Source organism: Hyperoodon ampullatus (genome assembly GCF_949752795.1).
Source record: "Hyperoodon ampullatus genome assembly, chromosome: 2".
In the NCBI taxonomy this organism is placed as follows: Eukaryota; Metazoa; Chordata; class Mammalia; order Artiodactyla; family Ziphiidae; genus Hyperoodon; species Hyperoodon ampullatus.
In genome coordinates this window covers 166124386-166149943 of record NC_136915.1, presented here as the reverse complement: position 1 = coordinate 166149943, position 25558 = coordinate 166124386, and the positions used below count along the sequence as shown (strand labels likewise).

At 38.7% G+C, this 25558-nt stretch overlaps 1 protein-coding gene across 2 annotated transcripts in view; it reads left to right on the top strand.

The window, feature by feature from the left end:
• The window catches only part of RABGAP1L (RAB GTPase activating protein 1 like), a gene marked incomplete at both ends in the record, with an annotated part of 630503 nt that overhangs the window by 426790 nt on the left and 178155 nt on the right, over nt 1-25558 (top strand). For both annotated transcript variants that reach the window (XM_079698675.1, XM_079698674.1), the window contains one exon: nt 20198-20239. In XM_079698675.1, the coding sequence (XP_079554801.1) occupies nt 20198-20239 (42 nt within the window). The remainder of the gene's footprint in view (nt 1-20197; nt 20240-25558) is intronic.

The window sequence follows — 25558 nt, the reverse complement described above, 5'->3', positions numbered from 1 at the left end:
TCTACGGGTAGTTTAAGGCAATAGCCCTTATTTAAAAAGAAGAAGACTTGTGTAAGTATGGCAGGACAAGCTCTAAGATCCATGGCTGATCTTAAGTTCAAAGCAGGAGAAGGCAGTTTGGTATTAGGAATTAAACTGAATACTTTGAGTATAGTAGGTAACTCTTCAAAAGCTGTCTGCACTATTTGGACTGATGCTACAGTATACTATCTAATTGCATTTTTTATTAGGAGATTTATGAAGGCCTTGAAGAGAGTTCATAGGTAAACAGTGAAAGAATTTACAATTAGTACATATGAGGACTGATTAAAGGAATTAAGAATATTTAAACTTGAAAAGCGTACATTCTGAAGTATCTCAGCGACATGAAAAATTGCAATCAGGTGTTCTCCATTTCCTTTGAGGACAGAACAAAAGGAAGTAAATATATACTATAGTAAAAGGAACAGCAGTTAGATGGGAAGCAGATCCACACAATGAAGCCAGTAAACTCTGCAATAGAAGGAATATTTGGCTTCCTGGTTATCTTCCTCAAATTCTCTGGTTATTTTCAGTATCTGTTTCCTATGATTGGGATTTGACATCTCAAGGCCTGAGTTGGAGGCACCTCTAAGATATCCTGTTCAGCCCAGTGATCTTGCACAGGCTGGCTAATATTGACTGTCAGAGGCAAAATAGCAGCCTATCCATGGCAAACTTCTGACATTATTAGTGCAACCAAGTTCTGTTTTATTTAAATGCTTTTTAAAAACTGCAACTAGCCATTAAGGAATAAATACTCAAAGACTAAATTAGTCAGCTTCTATCATTTTCTAAGAAGTGAAACTAGAACCACCTCTCCTCTGTATTCATTTTTAGTTTATTAATCCTTTGATCTCTTTCTCCTGAAGTACTAGATGCTTCTATTTCCTAGTGATCTAAGCTTTTCCTTTTAAGACTGAGTCTTTGATATGACCAAATTGATTGGGAGAAAAATTTTTTTCAAGAAGTTATATAAGAAATGTATAGGTCAGCTTTTATCAAAATATGGAACAAATTCCTTAATATCTCAAATAAATGAAATTCCATATAAAAATTCTGAGAAATTCAGTCTTGAAGACTTTACCATAATAATGTGTTCAGATATGTAATGCTGAGCTGTGTCAGGCATTGTTCTAAGTGCTTTACATATAATAACTCATTTAATCCTCATAACAACCCTCTGAGATAGGTTGCTTTTATGAGGAAATGGTGGCAGAGAGAGTTTAATTTCTCTAAGTCATCCAGGTAGGAGGAACTGAAAGGTCACTTCAGACTTAGGAAGGCTGGCTCCAGAGTCCATATCATAACCTCCCACACCCTACTGCGTTTTACGTCTTTAATGTTGCCCAAGTACCTCTCAAACTGACTGTAAAGTGGACCTGGGTCTGGAAAGTTGCAAGAGGCAAGGAGAGCCAGCAAGCAGTGGAGCACCTGCCTCCCTCTTCAGCTCAGTCTTCTCTGCTCACTTACACTTTCCATCTCAGCTCTCCTGGATCCCATGCAGTTCCAGAGTGCACCATGCTTCTTTGTTTCTCTCTGCCTTTACAGGTGTCATGCTATTGGTTTTCGGTGCCTTCCTCTCAGAACGTTAACCTGACCGATTTGTGTTTATTCCACAAATCTGTTCAAGCATCCACTGCTTTGTGAAGCCTTTCCCAGTTTACCCAAGAGGAACTCATGTTCCTACCTTTGGGCTCCCCCTGTGTCATATACATACCTCTTTTGCTGTACTTCTATTCATTCATTTGACAACTATTTATTTCACACTACTATGTGCCAAGCACTGTTCTAAACAATGGGGAAATCAGTCAGTCCAAGCTTCTGAATTAATGAAGCTATCTAAGTTTTAAAAAAAAGCAGGATTTTGAGCAGAGAAATGATTTGATCTAATGTCTCTTTTAAAACGGTCACTTTAAAAGGGTCACTTTTAAAGGGTCACTCTGGTCAGAAAGAGAAAAACAAATATCGTATATTAATGCATATATGTGGAACCTAGAAAAATGGTACAGATGAACTGGTTTGCAAGGCAGAAATAGAGACACAGATGTAGAGAACAAATGTATGGACACCAAGGGGGGAAAGTGGCGGGGGTGGGTGGTGGTGGTAGGATGAATTGAGAGATTGGGATTGACATATATACACTAATATGTATAAAATGGATAACTAATAAGAACCTTCTATATAAAAAATAAATAAAAATAAAATTTAAAAATTAAAAAAAAAATTTAAAAATAAAAGGGTCACTCTGGTTGCTGTTTTGACAATAGATTGTGGAGGGCCAAGAGGTAGAAGTAGGGATACCAGAAGGCTATTGCATTAATCCAGGTCAAGAGGGGATGGTGGCTTGGGCTAGGGTGGGAGAGATGATAAGAAATAGTTGATAAGAAATAGTTGAATTTTGGATATGTTTTGAATGTAGATTCTACAAGATTTGCTGATGGATTGATTGTGGGTTGTGAGAGAAATAAAGGAAAATTCTAAAGTTTTTTGCATGAACAACTAGAAGAATGCAGTGGCATGTTAACTGGGGTGGCAAAGGTTGGAGGAAGAACAGGTTTGTGGGAAAAATACAGAGTTCAGATTCAGACATATCCTATTCCTATATGGCCTTACAAACAGAGATCTCGAGGTAGCTGGATAAATGAGTCTGAATTCAGAGGAGATAGTGAGGCTAAAGATGCTGATTTTGGAGTCATTAGTATATAGTATGTATTTAAAGAGGACTTGATGGGGTCACCTAGGGAGTGAGTGTCAATAAAGGAGGGTCAAAGACTGAAGCTGTGACACCCAACATTAGACAAGAAAGTATGGAGAATCCTGCAAAGGGAACTGTAGTGGGCAGCCTGATGGGGAATCATTTCATGCCTTTACTAGAGCATGTAATGTTCAAGGGCAGGACTGTGGTTTATTTATCTTTAGAGTTCCTACTACAGATGTTGGTAAGTGTTAGTATATTGAAAGAATAGCTCTTAGCAGGAACACCTGCATGACTATAAGGACCCCAGAAAAGGGTAGTATTCAGAATGGAAGGTAGGTCCACTGAAGCTCCCTGCCCAAATGGGTAGGATTTGGAAGCAGGACCTCATTTCCAAGGAGGGGACTAGTAACAGTAAAATAAGGTCCCTGTCCTAAAAACGCCTGGAGAATTGAGCAAGTTCTCAAGACAGCAACTTAGACAAAGGTAACAGTTCAGAACCAGAATTCAATAAGGAGATGAAAACTTGGTCTTAGGAGAAGGTCAGATGTCATCTATTATAAATGAGGCACAAGATGAGATGAGCTAGAATCAAACCTATCTTGATACTCAGCCTCTTAAATACTGGATTGTAGAAATCCTTACTCTTCTTTGAGACTGAGGCCATGTGCTAGAACCTCTAAGAATCAATGCACTAAGAATCAGAATCTTACAGGGTGGGATTCAGGGAGTGAACTTTCAACAAACCCCCCTTTATTATTTTTAACCAGTGTTCCGCATTTTATTATTTAAGAATCTTAACTCACAGAGAGGTTAAGACACTTACCTAAGCCAGTTGGTGGCAGAAATGGAATTATGATACAGATCTTTTAACTCCTGCTCTGAAACTTTCGGTTTACAGCATTAATGAATTTCTACAGTGAATTTCCAGATTATTTAATAGGAGGCTTAATTTACTATGTTTAAATGGGAATGAATTTCACAGGGCTTCTGGAATTTTTCCCTATAATTATAGAATTTTTGAAGCAACTACTATATTCCTGTTGCTACAGTGTCCTTTATTAATTAGGTCTCTTTGATTTGTTATAGCTCTCACTTTTAACTTGTTTGTTTTTGTTTTGTCATTTAGTAGATCTCAGACCAAATTAACTGAACTAATTCTTCTATCTTTTCTTAAATGGAGACATCTCCTCACTATGGCAGGCAGACTGTGATTTCTAGTATAGTTTCTTGATGTGAGGCCAGGATTTCTTGGAAAAGAACTTCCAGTATAAGTGATTCAATTATGTGCCTCCTTTAGACAGATACTTTTCTTTTGGTCAGCTCTTAATAAAGGAACAAGCTCCCCCCATCCATTTTATAGCTTAGCATAATTGTGAATGAACTGAATTATATCCTAGAGCAATCAAATGACTATACTTATAGTACCTGAATTCCTCGGTGTTTTACTCCATGATAGCTAATTACTAACAAAAAATGATTTGCGGGCTTCCCTGGTGGAGCAGTGGTTGAGAGTCCGCCTGCCGATGCAGGGGACACAGGTTCGTGCCCCGGTCCGGGAAGATCCCACATGCCGTGGAGTGGCTGGGCCCGTGAGCCATGGTCTCTGGGCCTGCACATCCGGAGCCTGTGCTCCGCAACGGGAGAGGCCACAACAGTGAGAGGTCCGCGTACCGCAAAAAAAAAAAAAAGATTTGCTGCATAAATCATAGTACTTAATTGAAAATATACTGGAAGCTCATTTACTTTTTGCTTTTTAAAAAAGTGGATAATCATTATAGCTCACGGGTCAGAGGTTGTAGATTTTACATATCCATGATGTATGAATGGATAGGTGGAAAAGGGAAAATTATACTCTAAATTATTAAGATTGCTGTGCAAAAATGCTTGACTAGGAACATCATAGAGCTATAGAAAATAGGACCTTTGCCAACTTATAACTGTTTTTGTATTCAAGGAAAATCAGTTGCTCATCAGAATATTTTGTTACATTTAAAAATGGGTCATTTCTGTATTGTAAACATTTTTAGTTTCAAAATTTAGTTTTCAGGTTGCAGTAAAAAATTACTATTTTCAAAACATGTATATTGTCTCTTCTAGTAAGGAATGTGGTTTCTGGTCAAGCAGGTAATATGTATTTATGTTAAAGTTTGGGGCACATTTGTAACTGATGAGCAAATGTTGATTTTCATTGGGTTTTTTTTTTTTTTTCTTTTTGGCCGTGCTGCTCGGCATGTGGGATCTTAGTTCCCCAACTAGGGATCAAACCCATACCCACTGCATTGGAAGCGCAGAGTCTTAACCACTTGACCGCCAGAGAAGTTCTGATTTTCATTGGAATTTTTTTTTTTTTTTTTTTTTTTTTTGCGGTACGCGGGCCTCTCACTCTTGTGGCCTCTCCCGTTGTGGAGCACAGGCTCCGGATGCGCAGGCTCAGTGGCCATGGCTCACGGGCCTAGCTGCTCTGCGGCATGTGGGATCTTCCCGGACTGGGGCACGAACCCGTGTCCCCTGCATCGGCAGGCGGACTCTCAACCACTGCGCCACCAGGGAAGCCCTGGAATTTTTAAAGAAAATAATATTCATAGCTTGTTTTCTCTGAAATTTTTTCTATTACCAGTTTCATAAAATTAACCTGCTAAATTGACTCGGTTTTTGCTTGGTTTTTCATTATATGCTGTTCTTTTCTCACCATTAATCTGCCAAATTTTATCACTTTCAGATTTTCCTGTTTGCATTTTTATTAAGCTTAACTCATTTCATTGTATTTACTGTAGATTTAAAAATAGCCAATTGTATAACTAACAACATTGTAAAGCAATTATACTCCAATAAATATATTAAAATTAATTAATAATTAATTAAAATAAAATAGCCAATTGTAGAGTTTCCTATTAAAACAGAATAATACCACCTGTATATAAATATGTACACATGTATACATGGACATATATTACTGAAGACATTTGTGAAATTGGACACAAGTAACATATTTTCAACAACATTCAAAGAGACCACTTTTTTTTTTTTTTTTCTGCTGGCGGGGTATATAGACTAGCCTGCAGTGGATCCCAGCATTTATGTTTTTATTAGTCATTTTCTCAGATATGCATCATATCTCTCTTTTTTTGCTGTACTCATTGAAATAAAAGGTCAGATATTTTCCATTATAAAATTCATCCATGCTAGAGGTTGTGAGTTTTCTATACATATGTTTTACATATATTATATTTTAGTTTTGATTTATGTTAGAGTTATGTTCATATTTTATAGAGAATGTAGTATGCTTTTTTAGAATTTGTCATATATTCATTTTTAAATGCATAAAATATAATTTGCCTTGATATTTTAAGTACTTGATGAGATTTTTTGCATAATTCAAATAAAATCTGATATATTGATTTACTCGCTGTAGGAAGCATCAACTATCTTTTCTTAGTGGATTATTACCTACATGAATATACTTGAAAGGACCATTCATTAGAGAATTGAATATGTTCCAGTTTTTTTATAACACATGATTGGTATTAATAGATTATGGAGAGATTATTTAACATCTTCATTTATTTGACCACAATTTCTAAAAAACTATACTGAGCACCATATCAGTCTTTTTTTTTAAGATATATATATATATTTTAAGATATATATATATAGATAGATAGATTTTTTTTTTTTTTTTGCGGTACACGGGCCTCTCACTGTTGTGGCCTCTCCTGTTGCGGAGCACAGGCTCCGGACGTGCAGGCTCAGTGGCCATGGCTCACGGGCCCAGCCGCTCCGCGGCATGTGGGATCTTCCCGGACTGGGGCACGAACCCGTGTTCCCTGCATCGGCAGGCGGACTCTCAACCACTACGCCACCAGGGAAGCCCAAGATATATTTTTGATATATATTTTTTAAAGATATATTCTATTTCTTTTATTTATTTATTTATTTAATTTTTATTTTGGACTGCGTTTAGTATTCGTTGCTGCGTGCGGGCTTTTCTCTAGTTGCGGCGAGCGAGGGCTACTCTTGGTTGCGGTGTGCGGACTTCTCATTGTGGTGGCTTCTCTTGTTGCAGAGCACAGGCTCTAGAACGCAGGCTCAGTAGTTGTGGCGCACGGGCTTAGTTACTCCGCGGCATGTGGGATCTTCCTGGACCAGGGCTCGAACCCCTGTCCCCTGCATTGACAGGTGGATTCTTAACCACTGTAACCCCAGGGAAGTCCAGTTGCTTCTGTTTCTATCATCATCATCTTCTTCAGCTAGATTCCGTACCTTTTAATTAAATAATGCTATACTGAAACTCAGAATATTTTTAGTGACATTTAATTTCGATGTTTGACTTTAAGAATGTTCCACATGTGACCTTTAGAAACATATAAAATATTATGAAATAGCCAAAAGCAGACTTTAAGGAGTTTTAAGATGTGCTTGTTAGAGGCATTGTGTGGTGATTCCCACACCTGGCTGCATATTATAATCACCTGGCCCCACCCAGACCAATAAAATTAGACCTTGGGGTGTTAGGAAAGCTCCCTAGGTGATTCTAACGAGCGGTTGGCTTGCATTAGGTAATGCTCCGCTCTCAGTCTGAATTCAAATTAGAGACTCTTGGAAAATTCTTAAAAATACAAGTGGCCAAGCTCTACCCTCGAGATTTTTTTATTTCTTTGATCTGAGATGGGACTCCTGCATTTGTGTGTTATAAAAGCACCCCAGGTGATTCTAATAAAAAACTCGGATTGAGAACCACTCATCTAATGACAAAGAACTGGATTAGAGTCTGGAAGCTTGCCATTCCAGTTCTAATTCTGTGAATTAAAATAAATCACCTGGCATATATGAGCTTCCTTTGTAAAATGGAGGTATTACTATCAGCTTGTCTATGAACAGATATTGTTACAGTTGAATGAGACAGTGTACTCAGAAGTTCTTTTCAGTAAAGCCTATATGAGATGGTAGCAATTAAGGTTTACCATGGAATGGCTTCTGTAAAGTGGTGTGTTCAGTTTGGTACTAAGTCCTGTGTGGTTGTTGGCAGAAAGAAGCTACATCTGTCTCAGAGGCAGAAAGAAATTTGGGCTCCTTGGTTATCCCCAGGGTATATCATTCTGATTTTTAAAGTTTGCACTGCATTTTTATTCAGACCAGGCTGCTAGTGGCTCTCTCTGGATGGTAGGGGTCAGGCAGTGGAGAGAAAGATGGAGCTGCCCCATCTGGAGATTTTTAAAGTTTTGTAAATTCCTGTAATTAGTAATATTCTTCTTATACCTTGACAGAGACATGGTGGGCAACAGTGGAGTTGTTTACCTGGTTTAAGTTTTCAGACTCTTTTTCAGTGCTTTCCTCTTCTATGTCTACTGTCCCTAGTGTTTAAGCTTCACCAACATTTACCCATATACTGAGTGAGGACAGAAGAAAGAGAAGGGGTCTCCAAAGATGAATACACTCACTAATGGTTTCCCACCATGACACAAACCTCAGGACTTCAGCCATGGAGGGGTAAGAATTAACTATGCAGGACATTCCCTGGTGTGTTAGTCTAGGTGCAGCCATTCACTGGATTCATCAGCCAAGCAAAATTACATACAATTTCTTTTTTTTAACGTTAACAGCTTATTCATTTTTTAAATAAATTTATTTATTTATTTATTAAAATGCCTCTAACAAGCACATCTTATTTATTAAAATTTATTTATTTTATTTATTAAAAAAATTTTTTAAATTTATTTAGTTTTATTTTTGGCTGTGTTATGTCTTTGTTGCTGCGCACAGGCTTTCTCTAGTTGCGGCGAGCACGGGCTCGAGCACTCTTCGTTGTGGTGCGTGGGCTTCTCACTGCAGCGGCTTCTCTTGTTGCGGAGCATGGGCTCTAGGCATGCGGGCTTCAGTAGTTATGGCATGTGGGTTCAGTAGTTGTGGCTCACTGGCTCTAGAGCGCAGGCTAAGTAGTTGTGGTGCACAGGCTTAGTTGCTCTGAGGCATGTGGGATCTTCCCGGACCAGGGCTCGAACCCGTGTCCCCTGCATTGGCAGGCGGATTCTCAACCACTGTGCCACCAGGGAAGCCCCTACATACAATTTCTTGAGGTTTTTAAATCCTCTCAACTGTATATTTGACTGAAAATTCTTGAGTTTTGTTTTTTGGTATGATTCTGCTTTGAGAGTACTTAAAATATCAGTTCCTTTTTATCTCTGAAGACCGTGATTAATGTGTAATTGTTTTTGTTTTCCTGATGCACTATACCCTAGTTTTCAGATTTGGAAAGAAGTGATGAACCTTCAGGGACAGAAAAAGATGAAAGATAACATGTGTGTATTTTAGTGTTACTCTCCAGGAGCTCAATTTTTATATTTAAAAAGGAACTGAGCATAACATGTTTATCTTTCCAAATAACCTGAAAAGGAGGCTCAACAACCAAAAAAACAAAGTATGTAGTTAATATCAAGGAATTGTGGAAACAAATTAGTTTGAAGAACATTTCATGAATTTTAATTCTCATTCAAGGTTTTTTTCCTTGATCCTAACAACCCTATTCATTTCATCAATTCATTCAACTAATTCTGAGCACCTACTCTGTTCCAGGTAGTGTCCCGAGAGATGGAAATATACCAGTAAAAACACAGGCAGGGTTCTGCCCTCATGTAACTTACAGGGAAATAGAGACCGGTAAATGAGTAGTTACATAGCAGTAGAATGAGTGCTGTGATATGGAGAACATAGGTGCTTTTAAAGATCATTACTGAGGGGTACCTAACCCAGCAATGAAAAGCCAAAAAGCCTCCCAGAGGAATTAGTGTCTAATCCCAGACCTAGACAAGGGGAACAGTAACTAAGAGAAGAGGGAAGAATGTTCCAGGTAGAGAAAAACACCACACAGTAAGGTCCAGAGGTTCAGGGCATGGTCTAATATGGGGGAATTCCTTGAAAAGAACCTATTTTTCATTTCCCTATAGCTATGAGATGACTAAGGAGGGTGGGATTTGGGGGGAGTGGGTACCACCAGTGAAATCCATACAAGCAGCAGCGGGGGGAAGTGCCATTTCCTCTTGACATCGTGCATGATGGTACATGACACAGTAGCAGCCTACTGAGAGAATTATCAAGGAAGACCTTATAGTTTACCGGTAGGTCTAAATCTTCCGGTTGGGATTCCCTGGGTTAGCACTGTAAAGGAAACCCTGCTTTTCCCTCCTGCTGTAGGGTAAAATCTCAGTTCAGTGTTATCTCCTGTGTTTCTTCTCTGTGTGTCTCCTTTGCTCTCATACTCCTAGCACACTCACACAGAACACTTCACTTCTGACGCTTTTAGTCTCCAAATGTGTGGATGTTTTTCCCCACACCAAGCAGTTCTCTGCAACACTAGCTGGGTGTCCTACAATTTAACTCAATTCCAACACTATCTACCTGGATATAGTGTCAGATCCCACAGGTTAAAGGCTCAGTCCCACAGCACTGTGCTCCCACCCTACTTCAGATGCCAGTTGCAAGTAATAGGTCCCCAGGTTACCCACAATTCTGTCCATTTTGGCTACAAATCAGAGGTTCCCATGAGCCCTCCCCAAGTTCAATTAATTAGCTAGAGGGGCTCATAGAGCTCAGGGAAACATTTACTTACCTTTCCCAGTTTATTAAAGGATATGATAAAGGATACAGATGAATAGCCAGATGAAGAGATACATAAGACAAGGTCTGGGAGTGTCCCAAGCACAGGAGCTTTTGTCCCCACGGAGTTTGGGGTACATTACTCTCCCAGTGTGGATGTGTTCGCCAACCTAGGAGCTCTCCAAATCCTGTACTATTGGGATTTTTATGGAGGCTTCATAACACAGGCTTGGTTGATCATTAACTTCATTTTCAACCCTTCTCCCTTCTCAAGAGAGTGTGGGCCGGGTCCGGAAATTCCAAGCTTCTAATCATAGCTTGATCTTTCAGAGACCAGCCCTCATCCAGGAGCCATCCAGGAATCCACCCACAGTTCTTGCTTCACTAGAATAAAAGACACTCCTGTCACCCAGGAAATTACAAAGGTTCCGAGAGCCCTGTATCAGGAACCAGTGTCAAAGACGAAATATTCGAACAGAGGTGCTCCGAGGGTTCTTATCACTTTGGAAATTACAAGGGTTTCTGGAGCTCTGGGCCAACAACCCGGGCAGAGGCCGGGTTGTATTTTCTATTGTCTCACAAGCATATATTTAATGCCACTCAAGTTGATATATTAATATATACCTTGTAATGATAAATTGATACACTCTCATGTATCTCTTAGCTAATGGTCTTCTGGAGCCATGTTTAGTCTGAAGATGCAGTATTAAAATATCTACATTGTTAATTCAGCTAACCTTTAAAATAATCTTATTCTGACTTTAAATTAATAGCTTCAAATTTGAGGAAAATGTATAGTGTACCATGGTCATTTCAAACACTATCTCTGGAGACAGACTGCCTGTCTTGAATCCCAGCTTCAAGCATTTGTGTGTGATCTTGGGTGAATTAATGAACCTTCAGCAATGTGTTTCAGCTTCTGCATCTCTCATACATCTACATCTGTCTCATCTCTCATTTTTTTATTTAAAAATTTTCTATTTTAAAAGAAAGGAGGGGGTGTAGGTACAAGAACTGTAACAGAGTTCCTATACCTTCTGGCTTCTGGGTGAGTTGGGTCAATGGAAACTCTAGCAGGAGATTGGAGGAAGGAGAGAATCAAGATCAGCTGGTAGTTAGGAATTGGTGAGAGTACTTTGTCCTTATGAAGGGAATCAAAAACACCCCCTGCAGGGGCTTCCCTGGTGGCACAGTGGTTGAGAGTCCGCCTGCTGATGCAGGGGACACGGGTTCGTGCCCTGGTCCGGGAAGATCCCACATGCCGCGGAGCGGCTGGGCCCGTGAGCCATGGCCACTGAGCCTGCGCGTCTGGAGCCTGTGCTCCGCAACGGGAGAGGCCACAACAGTGAGAGGCCCACGTTCTGCAAAAAACAAAAAAAACCACCCCTGCAGACTGGGATCACTGACTGATAACTGTAGCTAGAAGACAACATAATCCAAGGCACATCATGACTTGAGGGGATTTGAGGAGAACAGAAAGGTGATTGCCAGTGTTCATTGTCAGTAGGACATCTTTCTAGGAACTACAAAGTGCTTTCCAGGTCACACCTCTCCGTTTTAAGCAGGGGTGATATGTTGTCTGTTTACATTTTTATCTCCTATCCTAGTCTGGAAGTCCCTTGGTAGAGGGATGATTTACCCATCCTTGTAAACATACAAGTGCTTGTATATACTAAGCAGTTCTCAGAATTCCTGGTACACAGATTTTATGAATACTTGTCAAAAGCTATAATTTAATTTATTTATAATTTTATAATTTATAAATTTATAATTTATAAATTTATAATTTAATTTATTTCTCTTATTTTATATGCCTTGCTTCTGAAAGGTTTATTTAATTCAGATGACATTAACCTCTAAGAATTCTCTCCAGAGTCACTCATAATTAAGGACTCAGACTTTATAGATATACCTGTTTCCAGTACTTCACTCAAAAAACAAATCCAAGTCAAGCAAAGATAATCACCCACAACCAGACAGATGCATTCATGTTACATTTACTTTTCATCCCTCTCCATTCTTGAACTCTTCTTCACCACTCTACTTATGAAAAATTGACAAATGATTCTATAACAAAAATGGACAATATATAATACAACTGGGGGAAAGGAAGGGTGGGAATCATCCAAGTTTTGTTATATTTTATATTATATTAGTGAATTAGTAGTAGACATAAGGGAGGACTTATCCATGAGGGTTTTGAAACATTAGGACTTACAGTGAATTTGTATGCAAGGCTGCTGTGAAAGTCCCTGAAATCTTTTTTTAAAAGCTCCTTCTTGGTTTTCAGTGCTACAATCCTGACCTCTAGTGGGCATCCAGAAACAAACCAAAAGCCAAAACATCACATCATTTTACTTATTACTCCATCAAAGTCCATCATTTAGTCATCCTAAAAAACTGAACTTGTAAAGTGCTTACAATACGAGAAACACAGAATAAAGTAAAATACATTTTGGCTGACATTTACAGTATTCTTGTTATAGGACCTATATTTAAGAGCAGCCAGTATTTACTTCTTTATATTTGCATGGTAATTATCTGTCACTCTCTTTTTTCTGTGGAAGAAAATGCATTACTTTATAGATCACAGAAGTAAAAATTTAACAAAGAGAAGCTGAAGGGTTTCTTCTCAGGTTACCTGATGTGCATAACAAACTACATCAAACCTGAGTGGCTTTAAAACAATGATTTTAGAGCAAGACATAGTGATATTATGTAGCCTCCTGATATGATGCGCTGACACAACATTGCTTCTGTGGTGTTTGTGCCAAGAATACATAATCTAAGTTTAATCATAAGGAAACATCAGAGAAATCCACTTGAGAGACATTCTACAAAATAACTGGCCAGTAGTCTTAAAAAAAGTGTCAAGTTTGTGGAAGACAAAGACTGAAAACCATCCCAGATGAAAGACTAAGGAGACATGACAACTATTGGATCCTGGACCAGAAAAAAGACATTAGTGGGACATTTGACAAAATTTGAATATTATTTTCTTGGTTTCGATAGTTATACTATGTTTATGTAAGATGTTAACATCTGATAAAGCCAGGTGAAGGGTATGCAGAAACTCTTGGTCCTATTTTTGCACATTTTTTCTAAACCTGAAATTATTTCAAAATGAAAGGGGTTTAAAAATTAAAAATAGCCATTTATTTTGTTGACAATTTCATAAGTCAGGAATTTGAGAAGAATTTAGCTAATGTGATTCATCTCTGATCTACATGGCATCTTCTGGGGCACCTGAGGCTGGAGGATTCACTTTCAGGATGACATCTTCACTCACATATCTGGCACCTGGGTGATCCTTGCCTGTCTTTCTGTGCATGGCATCTTGTCCTGCAGGTCCCTTCTTTTTTTGGCCTCTTAGAGCATGGGAGTCTAAGTGTAATTGCACTTCTTACATAGTGGCTGGCTTCCAAGAGCAAGCGCTCCATGAGATAGGACGTGGAAGCTGTCAGTCTCTTACGAGACCTGGGCCCAGAGTACTGGCATAGCTTCACTTCTACCACATTCTGTTGGTCAAAGCAGTAGCACAGTCTTCCCTGATTCAAGAGGAGAGGATCAAGACCCCACCTCTCAATGGGAGAAGTGTCCAAGAATTATGACTATCTTTAATTCATAACAGATATCTCACCAAAATCTGCCTGACTTTTCAGTAGAGGTGGAATCAGTGAAAGAAGTCACGGTTTTGTTTTTTTGGGGAGTTGGGCATACATAAATTCTAGTCTTGTCTTTACCATTTACTAAAGTGTGATGTCTCCTAACCTCAGTTTCCTCATTTCTAAAATGGTGGCAGTAGCACATATGCCACAGAGTTATTGAGAGAATTAGTGAAAAAATATACATAGAAAATGTAAGATGTGACAGACAATAAATATGTGAACCTAATAATACTCACTAGCATTTACTGAATACTTAGCAAGTGCTCAGTTCATTTGATATGCTTTTTATATGCTGTCTCATTTATTCATTGCCCCTTCCTCAGGTGACGTGTCCCATTGTTGGATGGGCCAGAAAGGGCAGCACCTATTTCCTGTAGCTTTAGTTGTATTTGCCTGCAAGCCTGCTCCATTTACCTGGTTTGATAATTATTCCCTGCCTTGTTGTTTGGATCTCCATTTCCACATACTACTTTTATTTTGATCCCTAAGGACCCAGGTGCTGAAGCACTTCTGGCACTTTTTGACACTACCTTTTCAGCATTTGTTCTCCGTGCTGTCAGTGCAGTTTCTGACAGCTTCTCACACAATCTGTCAGCCCCCTGTGAGCCCACGATTACCTACTCATCAGACCCAAAATGTTCAGTGTCTTTGTTTCAGTGAGTGCTCTGCTGTCAGCCTTCCTTTATGCAAGATTGTGGGTGCTCAGTTGTTGGCCTACCCAGGAACACGATGATCTGCACTTTGGAGCAATTATTTAATTTGGGGCAATTACTTGTAGGTGTTCTTCAAAGTGAAGGTTTTGCCAGGCTGTGACTGAATTTTGAAACAGCAGCTTCCCAATCAGTTAAGGAACTACTCCTTCACACACACAAGGCTGATCTCAGTCTGTTGTCACTGGAGGAAGGTGGTGACCCTTTCTTTTCACGGCAAGCTGAGTTTCTATTGCTTCACATCCTGCAAGCAGTCAGCTAATTTTTGTCTGTTTTCAGTATGGAGACAAATAATAAAATTTGGTTTTGGTAGAAGTCACCTGTTTGTTATCTTTCTCCTCCCTGCTCTCAAAATGTACTTGCCTTTAAATGGGAAGAAGCACTTTAATCCTTTCGGAATTAGAGGCCGCATTAAATAATACCCAGCTAAGTGATTCATTCATTCATTCATTCATTTATTCCTTGAGCCATCTTCTCTAACTTAGTGGTTAAGAGTATGAGTTCTAGAGTTATACTGTGTAGGTTTAAATCCACTTAATAGCTGTGTGACCTTGGGAAATTTAATTTGACTTCTCTAAATCTTAATTTTCTTGTGGGTAAAATGGAATTTCAGGTTGTCGTGGGATTAAGTAAGGACATGTTTTTGTTGTAATTAATTTAGATCTTGGCACATAGAAAATATTCAGTGGATGTCGACTCATTTATTATCTTGCACTTGGAGTTAGACATTGCACTATAAATAAGCCGTAACGATGTATTTACTTGTTTTTACTCTTAATAACTCTGCAAATGCTTTAACCCTTTCAATCCTATTAGGAACACTTATTTACCCCTCAGTAACAATCAAAGTGCTACAAATTACATATTCCTGAAGGGGAAACATCTTGAAAATGTATAACATTTTTTTTCTTTCTTTTTTTTTTTTTTTGCGGTACGCGGGCCTCTCACTGTTGTGGCCTCTCCCGTTGCGGAGCACAGGCTCCGGACGCACAGGCTCAGCGGCCATGGCTCACGGGCCCAGCCGCTCCCGGCATGTGGGCTCTTCCCGGACCGGGGCACGAACCCGTGTCCCCCTGCATCGGCAGGCGGACTCTCAACCACTGCGCCACCAGAGAAGCCCAATTTTTTTCTTTTAAAAATATATCTCAGCTCAATTAGGCAAAAGTTGGACCATGTAAAAGTAGGTGGACAATAAAATAATGGGGGATTTAGTTCATATGGTAGCTTGGAAGAGTGAAAGGTGGTTCGCTTATAATTTACTTCATTGTTGGCTAGCAGGCTGAGGACCAAAGCTTGCATTGACATTGTCATCTTAAAAACAACCTATTGGAACTTCCCTGGTGGCACAGTGGTTAAGAATCCGCCTGCCAGTGCAGGGGACAGGGGTTCGAGCCCTGGTCTGGGAAGATCCCACATGCCGTGGAGCAGCGAAGCCCGTGCGCCACAGCTACTGAACCTGCACTCTAGAGCCTGCGAGCCACAACTATTGAGCCTGCGGGCTGCAGCTACTGAAGCCCATGTGCCTAGAGCCCCTGCTCTGCAACAAGGGAAGCCACCGCAATGAGAAGCCTGTGCACCGCAACAAAGAGTAGCCCCAGCTCGCTGCAACTAGAGAAAACCCACACGTAGCAATGAAGACTCAATGAAGCCATAAATAAATATATAAATAAATAAGTAAATTTATTTTTTTTAAAAAAAACTATTTGTAGTGCCCAGATGTTGGCCTGAGGAAGGTTACTGTAATTTAATGATACCTCTAATTGTATCCCTAAATGGGAATAAGTCTTATTTAAAAGAGAAAAATAGATATTTTTAAATATCTGACTAAAGTTGCCTTTTTTATTCTCTTCTTAGGAAATCAGGATACATTTTGTAGTGAAGTAAAGCACTGGGTAGAATAGCAAGTTTTTCCTGATTCCAACAACTTAGAGGTCTAAAAATACCTTTGTTTGCACAGTCTGGCCACACTATTCTACTTTAGTTGAAGGTTTATGAAGTCTTTACTTTTCTTCATTTTTGTGGATAATATCTAGGGTTTCATGTAAGCAGGTGCAATAATACTTTATTATTATGAACTTATTTAAAGAGTTTACATATATAAAATTTTCTGATAACTGAAAGTTACCTCTTTAGCTTCCCAAACTTAAAGAAAATCTACTTTTTATTTAAAACACAGACTATGCTCCCTTAAGCACGATGTTTCAAATATAATGTAAGTGTTCGTTAACATTGCTGAGATTACCACAGTGAACTAATGTTAACTATTGAAGGGCTATTGGCTCCACTAAATGAGCCCGGACAGCTACACATTTTTTTTAAAGTTTATCTTCTGTTTCTATCAGATCTAATATTTTGATTCTGGTAACTATCGCAACAGGCTCTGTCCCTAACCCTATCTTCCACATACTTTGTCTTTTACTTTGCTACTTCTGATATCTGTAAACTATAAAATCGTATTACCAAACTAATTCTAAGTGTAAATGAAATTAAAATTGAATAAATTTTTTTCCTGGTATTAGCGAGAGCTATTTTGGCTATCTAGAGATTTTTTTTTTTTCTCCAAGTTCTTGTTTGTGTTTTCTATAGCTCAGTTGTCCAATAGTTTGACTTTGAGATCATTGAAAAACAAGGTTTCTTACTGTCATTTGATGGTGATTCTACAAATTGGTCTAGTTAGGTCCATATGGAAAAGAATAAATCCCAGAAAATTTGGGGATAGCTAGTATAGTTCATTCATTTGGTCATCATATAAGCCCTTATTAAGTACATTACACCAGCACTGTGTGCTGAAAATGCCCTTAAACTACACATTAAGAGGCTTGGCAAATGATCCTAACCTGCTAATACTAAATGCATATATAACCTTAGGCTAGTCAAGTTCATATTCTGAAAAATGGGAATCATAATACAGGTTGTTATGTGGATCACTGAGATTTCACTCTTCCTGTGAAAGCAAGCAGGCAGGGGAAATTTTTGGCAGGGAGGTCGAGAACATAGCAGAGTTAGTTTAACATGGAGTGGAATACCCTGAAGGGGTTTGGGAAGGAGAGGGAAGAGTAGGAGACTGGTTTAGGAGAAAGGATCGGAACTTTTTTTTTTTTTTTTTTTTTTTGCGGTACACGGGCCTCTCACTGCTGTGGCCTCTCCCGTTGCGGAGCACAGGCTCCGGATGCACAGGCTCAGCGGACTTGGCTCACGGACCCAGCCACTCAACGGCATGTGGGATCTTCCCAGACTGGGGCATGAACCCGTGTCCCCTGCATCAGCAGGCGGACTCTCAACCACTGCACCACCAGGGAAGCCTCAGGACCAGAGCATTTTGAGGATTAGAGAACGAGAGACAAGAGATGTTTACATTGCCAGCAGTGACTAGAAAAACAAGAGCCAGAGACACTGTAGGTTTAGTCCTGATGGCGGCTTGATCAGCACTCAAGTTGTGAGGATTCACTATGCCTAGCCGCTGTGACGTGGGGCTGGAGGATACGTGTAGCAGGGCCTACAAGTGGGCAACAGCTAGCAGGTGAGGACCCAAATTTAGATGAGGAAAGCAAATTCTGCTTAATTGTAACCCATGTTCTTTTTTTTTTTTTTTGCGGTACGCGGGCCTCTCACCGCTGTGGCCTCTCCCGTGGCGGAGCACAGGCTCCGGACGCGCAGGCTCAACGGCCATGGCTCACGGGCCCAGCTGCTCCGCGGCATGTGGGACCTTCCCGGACCGGGGCACGAACCCGTGTCCCCTGCACCGGCAGGCAGACTCTCAACCACTGCGCCACCAGGGAAGCCCCTAACCCATGTTCTTTTGATTGTGATCGTGGTCTCCTTTTTTTTCTAATTGTGATCAAAACCAGTCTAGAATCCTTGTTTGGAGTGGTGATGCACTCTGTCAATTTGATTTTGTCTCCTGGCCTGATTATACTTCCTACTGCTTTCTGATTCTTAAAGGATTAACTGAGTACACCCAAAACCTTCAACCAAAGATTTTGCGTTTATCATTCATCCCTTCTTACTATTATGACATATGTTTGGTAGTTGAATATGAAAGATGAGCATATTATAACAGGAATGCACTCTAATTATGAAACTGAGCAGGACCCTCTGGGACTCCGGGGCACGGAAACCTTTCTGCGTCCCATGTTCCTTGTTTTCAGGGAACGTGACCTTCCTGAGTCCCAAAAGGCAAATTCCAACAGTTGCTAATCAGAGAAGGGAGAGGATTCAGAGATGAGGGAGGAGCACCAGAGAAGGCCACCTGAGGCCAGATTAAAGAAACCAGAGAAACCCATCAAGAGATTACCTGAGACCAGATTAAAGGAGTGTAGGCCTTGCACACACCCTAATCTTATCAGCAACCCCACCCTGAACTATTGCTGTAAAACTCACCAAATCCTCCCAGTTGGGACACACAGTTTTTCAGGGCAGGAGCCTGCTGCGTCCCCCTTTGCCTGGCAAAGCAAAAAGACTATTGTTTTCTACTTCACCAAAAACTCTGTCTCCGAGATTCAATTCGACACTGGTGCACAGAAGCCGAGTTTTCAGCATCAATTACCTAGTCCTAATTCTTCTGATTTTGGAGACAGTAAAAGGATGGTTTATTAAAGGTTCTTTGCATAACACATCTGGTACAACTCTATATCCAGAAGGTAGATAGATTATATTTGTGACCAAGCTGAAGAGGGCACATCAAATAGGCCCTGGACTTATGGGAGATGTCAGCACAAATTTGAAAGGTCTTTCTTCTCATGTATGATGACTTGCATGACAAGGAAACTGCGTATTCTGTGGCAACTTTGTTTCTGACTCTGTCATCTTGAGCATTTGAGATTCCTGTCTCTTGACTTTAATATCTCAACATTTCTTCAGAGTCATTGGGCTGAACTCAGAGTCAAAATTCAGCCCCAGTATGGCTTCTTAACAAACTATTTAATTTCTTTATTCATGAAGAAATGTTGCTCTGGTTTTCAGGAAAAAAGGGACAAGGGAGTCTAGCAAATAGCCCCTAATTACCACCTCTAGTTGTACACATACTACTTGAAAGCAAGCACTAAAAAAACAGCAAAGCAATAAGAACAGTAGTGGAAATCCAGTGTGATGCTTACAATTCCCCTCACAGAATCTGTCCCAGTTATCAGCAACACTATTTTTATTTGTTTTGTTTTGTTTGCCACTGGCAGTTTAACCACATCACACAGATAAGACTTAAAAATTTCAATTAATAATTTTAGACTTCGGTGTCGCTGCCATTTTGATCAAGGAACTTGACTTTTCCAAGCCCTGAGCCAATTTGTTGTAAAAACAATAATTTTATGTGAGCATTAATTAAATAGCACCTAAAATTTATAATAAGCCTCTCAGAGAAGAAAAAATACCTTTAGAAATCTCATGTTTAATTATTATTGTATGTGAAAATGAAAACAGATTTTATTAATGATATACAGAAGTCTTGGGAAAATACTTAATCAAATAGTGATAGATGTGACAGTATTGATTTTGACTCTCTTTTTCTATTTCAGGGTTTGAACATAATCTTTCATGTAGCCTTGGCTCTCCTAAAGGTAAGTCTGTTTTTATGTTTAAGTTACCAAACTGTCTTACCTCTCTGCCCTTGGAACTGGGCATCATTCAATTTACAGCCTTTGCCTCATTCTAGATTCTTGAAAACAAGAAAAAAAATGATTTCTCTGAGGAACTCTGGTCCTCTCTCCTTCCCCCATCCTTTTTTGTTGTTGTTTATTTCAAGTTTGGTTTTCTTATAATCCATTTAATCTTGCTATCACAGCACTTTTTCCAGTAAGATAAAAATATTTCCATTCATTCAAGTTGTATGATAGGAGAAAAAAACATGTTTTCTGTCAAAATAATGCCAGCTTTCTTCTTAAAACACTTATAATAACATCCCTAAAGGTACCTAAACATATAATTGAATTATTAGAAAGCTTCTCTAATACACTGACTAAAAAAGAAACTGCTACATTTCAATTTGCTGATAGCTAGAAATTTATAAGACATGTTAGAATTCAATTATAATTACCTTGTTGGATTTTATATCAACATATCAGTACAGTTTTAAAAGTGTGGAAACAGCAAGACAGTTGCTGCAGAGTTGATGAAAATAACCTGGTTGGTTTTTGTCCTTCAGTTAAAGATGAAGTTCTGTTATTGAAGGTGATAATTGCCTTGTTTATAAAAAGATACAAGCTCACCCTTTTCCCAGTAAAATGTAATGGTTAAAATTGCAGGCACCGGACTCAGACAGATTTGGTTCTAATATCAGTTCTAGTGTATGACTTTGGGCAAATTACTCAGACCCTGAATTTTGAGATAATAATGAAAACTAATTTATAGGCTTGCTAAATGATATGATACATAAAACTCTCTTAACGTAATGTCTGGAAAATTGTATCGCCTAATAAATGGTAGCTGTCATTATTGTGATTACCATTATATTGACATAGTAATTCAGAATTTGTTACTAGATTCCCTATAATTCTTCCAGATTTCCCAAAAGATAATAATCTGAATCTTCAGAGAAGCTCTTGATATTTTAGGAGAGGTTCCATACTTAACCATTAAATGCCTTGATTCAAAACAAAGGCATCACATAATATAGGCCCTGTGCAACTCAAAATGTGGGCTGCTGCGCCTCATCTCTTATTCTGTTAAGCATTTGTTTTTTATGAAGTTCGTAAACTGTACTTCGAACTTTTCATTAAATCATTTTGAGTTTAGATATGAACAGTTCATATGACAAAGTTGCTTTAGAAGTTAAGGAAAATATTTTAAATATTTTCAATAAAGTAACAAGCGTCTTTGTGTATATCTTTCAATGAAATCATGGATCTCCACCTCATTTTTTTTTCTTGTCATTAAAACAAATCAAAACCAAAAGATGCTTTCTGCAGAGGGCTGGAATAGGACTTTTAAACTGCCTAAGCAGTGAAAGTATTATGTAATTAAGACTAAAAACAATATTAAACCATAAAGTAAGTATAAGGAAGTCCAACAAAATTTTGATTTTTCCTATCATGTCTAATTTTTTTGTTTCAGATATTACATCTTTCCCAAAATGCCTTTTCTCATTTTTAATGACCTTTCTTTACTAGTGCTCTTAGCCCGTGCTTAATCTGTCTTTTGCGGGTAACCCAGGACTTTGCCTCTGGATATCAGACCTGTACTCCATGTCAGCCTAATAATTTATTCATCTGATAAATTATCCCCCTGGTTGACAGGTTTTGGGGACTTGATTGTATTGTTTTCATTTATTTATGGCCATGTTAACCCAGACATGGCCTGTGCAGGGGACATTCTCTGGCCACTGGGCAGAAAGGCTTTTGTATCTTCCTAGCAATGCATGGATACTCATCTAATATCATCTTGGAGAACGTCTAGTTAGAGAAAATAAAAAGGAGAGCTTTCCCATTACTATAGGTTTATATTTATCTCTCTTCCTTGTTTGAATCCTGGAGCTGACCTCACATAGAGACAGTACATATATAGGCTGCACTGAAGTGTACTTAATTGATCTGATTGCCCCACCTAGAAAAAGAATACTCCAAACACATTTGACAGTGACTAACTTTCAGCTTCTAATCTATCAGATAAAAGAATATAAACTTGTTTATATCAGAATAACACAATTAGGGATAGTTCAAAGTGCTTATGAACCCAGCCTAACTAATTTGCAGTATAGCTGCAGAGGGACTTTAGATTTCTCTGTATTTCTTGTGATGAGGGAAATCAGAAAGGGAAATAACATTACTTGAGCACTTACTTTGCGCTAAGTGTTAACGTTTAACGTAGGTTATCTCATTAGCACACATCAAATGTGTTATTTGTAGGAGAATCATGAACTGTGTTAGAGAAAACTATCTAATTCTCTTCCTCAGTTGATTATTGAGGGAGCCAAGGCCCCAGATGGCCTAAAATCTTTTGGCTTAGAAAAGGCAAAGCTGAATTTATCATTTTAAACAGCATAAACATAGGTAAATGTCTCTATTGCTCAGTATGGTTTACAGACACCTACTTTCTGAATGGGAGCTACTTCCTTTTGGGTTAGAAACAGTCTACCAGGCAGCTAGAAAGCTATTGAGCTAAAAGAATGATTCGCTGTAGTAGGTAGCATCATTAAATCATTTAGGATGTTGGCAGTGTCCACTAGGTAGGTTGGATATATTCCTAAAAATCTAGTTCACTTATTATATGAAACATTCAGTAGTCATAGCTTAGTACATTATAATAGATTGGAGATGATCAGTCAGAATTAATCTTAGCCACTTCATGTTGGCAGAGAAAATTTCCAATCAGAATAGGCTCTTTGCTTTCCAACAATGATTAAGAAGTAAATGACAGAATGTTTTTCTCTCCCCCACCCCCAAGCTCATTTTTTGTCTTACATGTGCTGGGATTGACATACACACACTACTATATATAAAATAGATAACTAATAAGGACCTACCATATAGCACAGGGAACTCTACTCAATATTCTGTAATAACCGATAAGGGAAAGGAATTTAAAAAAAAGAGTAGATATATGTATATGTACAAATGATTCACTTTGCTGTACACCTGAAACTAATGTAACATTGTAAATCAGCTATACTCCAGTAGAAAAACAGAAAAGTCCATTCATAACCCTACCCCAGAGGTAACCATAATAAAAATTGGGTATAAAATCTTTCTCCCATGCTTTAGTCTATTGAATATGTAAGCATGCATTACCTACCTACATATACACATAAGTGTATGTATAAACAAATATGTTTTAATATGGCTTTGAGGGTTACAGATAAGAAGATGGGGGGGTAGTGGGTAAATCTAGAAGAACAATGTGAAAGGATGAACATATTTATTTTCTTTAAAAAATGCTGTTGAACAAGACTGTTTTTCATTTAATAATATATTATGCATATCTTTCCTTGTCACTACACACATGTAGTGGTTAAAAGCATGGATGCTGGAGCCAGACTGGTTGAGTTTAAATCCCATCTCACACAATTTATCCGGTGATCTTAGGTAAATTACAGTTTCTCCATCTTTAAAATGGGGAGGTTAGTAATACCTATCCCATAAGATTGTTGTTCAGGTTTAATGAGTTAATATACAGTTGGTGCCTGTAACTTAGTAAGCACTGCAGTGCACCCAGGTGCTATTATTACACATAGAACTTGCTTAGCCTTTTAAATGGCTGCTTATTTTTCTGATGTATCATAATTTATTTAACCATTTTATATTTAATTTTTATGGACATTAAAGTTGTTTCCAGAGTTTCCTGTTAAACAAAACTGTAACAAACATCCTTAAACGTCTATCTTTGCATACTTATCTAATAATATCTTTAGGATAAATTCCTAGGAATGTAATTGCTAGGTCAAACTATAATCACATTTTAATTTTTGATGCATATTGCAAAATTGCTTTCTGTTAGCAACCATACTCTTGAAAAAACAATATTTCTAAATATGCACTTTTATGGACCCTGAAAGCAAGTTTTAAAACAAAGCAGCTTAAAAAGTAATTATTAATAATAATTTGTTTCATTGTAAACAAATGAAACTCCTCAGACAGTTTTGAAGACTCCAATGTTATGTTCTTTTGTTTAGAAACATCTAGTTTTTTTAAGGAAGTCAGCTGATCCTGGCTAAATTTTAGAAGAATGAGCCTTAGCTTGAAGCGGCTTTATGTATTACATGAAACTTCTTAAGTATATATCTTTGATGTTTTTGGCTTTTCAAGCCTCTCCGCTATGGTGTGTTTCCTTATCATTCTATTGAAGCGTTTTTGGTTGTCACTAATGAAATCTAGTAGACATCTTTCCACTTTTTTTTTTTTTTTAGTTTCTGCTTTATAACAAAGTGAATCAGTCATACATATACATCTGTTCCCACATCCCTTCCCTCATGCATCTCCCTCCCTCCCACCCTCCCCATCCCACCCCTCCAGGCGGTCACAAAGCACCGAGCTGATGTCCCTGTGCTCTGCGGCTGCTTCCCACTATCTATCTACCTTACGTTTGGTACTGTATATATGTCCATGCCTCTCTTTCGCTTTGTCACAGTTTACCCTTCCCCCTCCCCATATCCTCAAGTCCATTCTCAAGTAGGTCTGTGTCTTTATTCCCGTTTTACCCCTAGGTTCTTCATGACATTTTTTTTTAAATTCCGTATATATGTGTTATCATACGGTATTTGTCTTTCTCTTTCTGACTTACTTCACTCTGTATGACAGACTCTAGGCCTATCCACCTCATTACAAATAGCTCAGTTTCGTTTCTTTTTATGGCTGAGTAATATTCCATTGTATATATGTGCCACATCTTCTTTATCCATTCATCTGATGATGGACACTTAGGTTGTTTCCAGCTCCGGGCTATTGTGAATAGAGCTGCAATGAACAATCTTTCCATTTTTATCTAACTTGATCTCTCACCAGTTATCAAAGCAGCATGACATAGCACTTCCTTTTCTCCTCCTCCCCCTCTTCCTCCTGAGGTCAAATCCCATCTCTGACAGTTTATCCAGTGATCTTAGGGAACTTAACAGTTTACCCATCTTTAAAATGGGGATATTAGTAAAACCTATCACATAGGATTGTTGTTAGAGTTTAATGAGTTAATATATGATTGGTGCCTGTAACTTAGTAAGTACTACATTCATGCAGGTGCTATTATTACACGTAGAGCTTCTCCTCTTCCTCCTCCTCCTCCTTTCCCTCTCCCTCCCCTCCCCCTCCCTCTTCTTCTCCTTCTCTCCTTCTTACATTCTCCTTTGGCTTCTTATTTTTTATCTCCCTCTCTGCTTCTTCTCATTTTCCTTTACTCACCCCTTTTTTTGTCCCTAGTCATCAATTTGGGATACCATTGACCTTCAGCCTTTA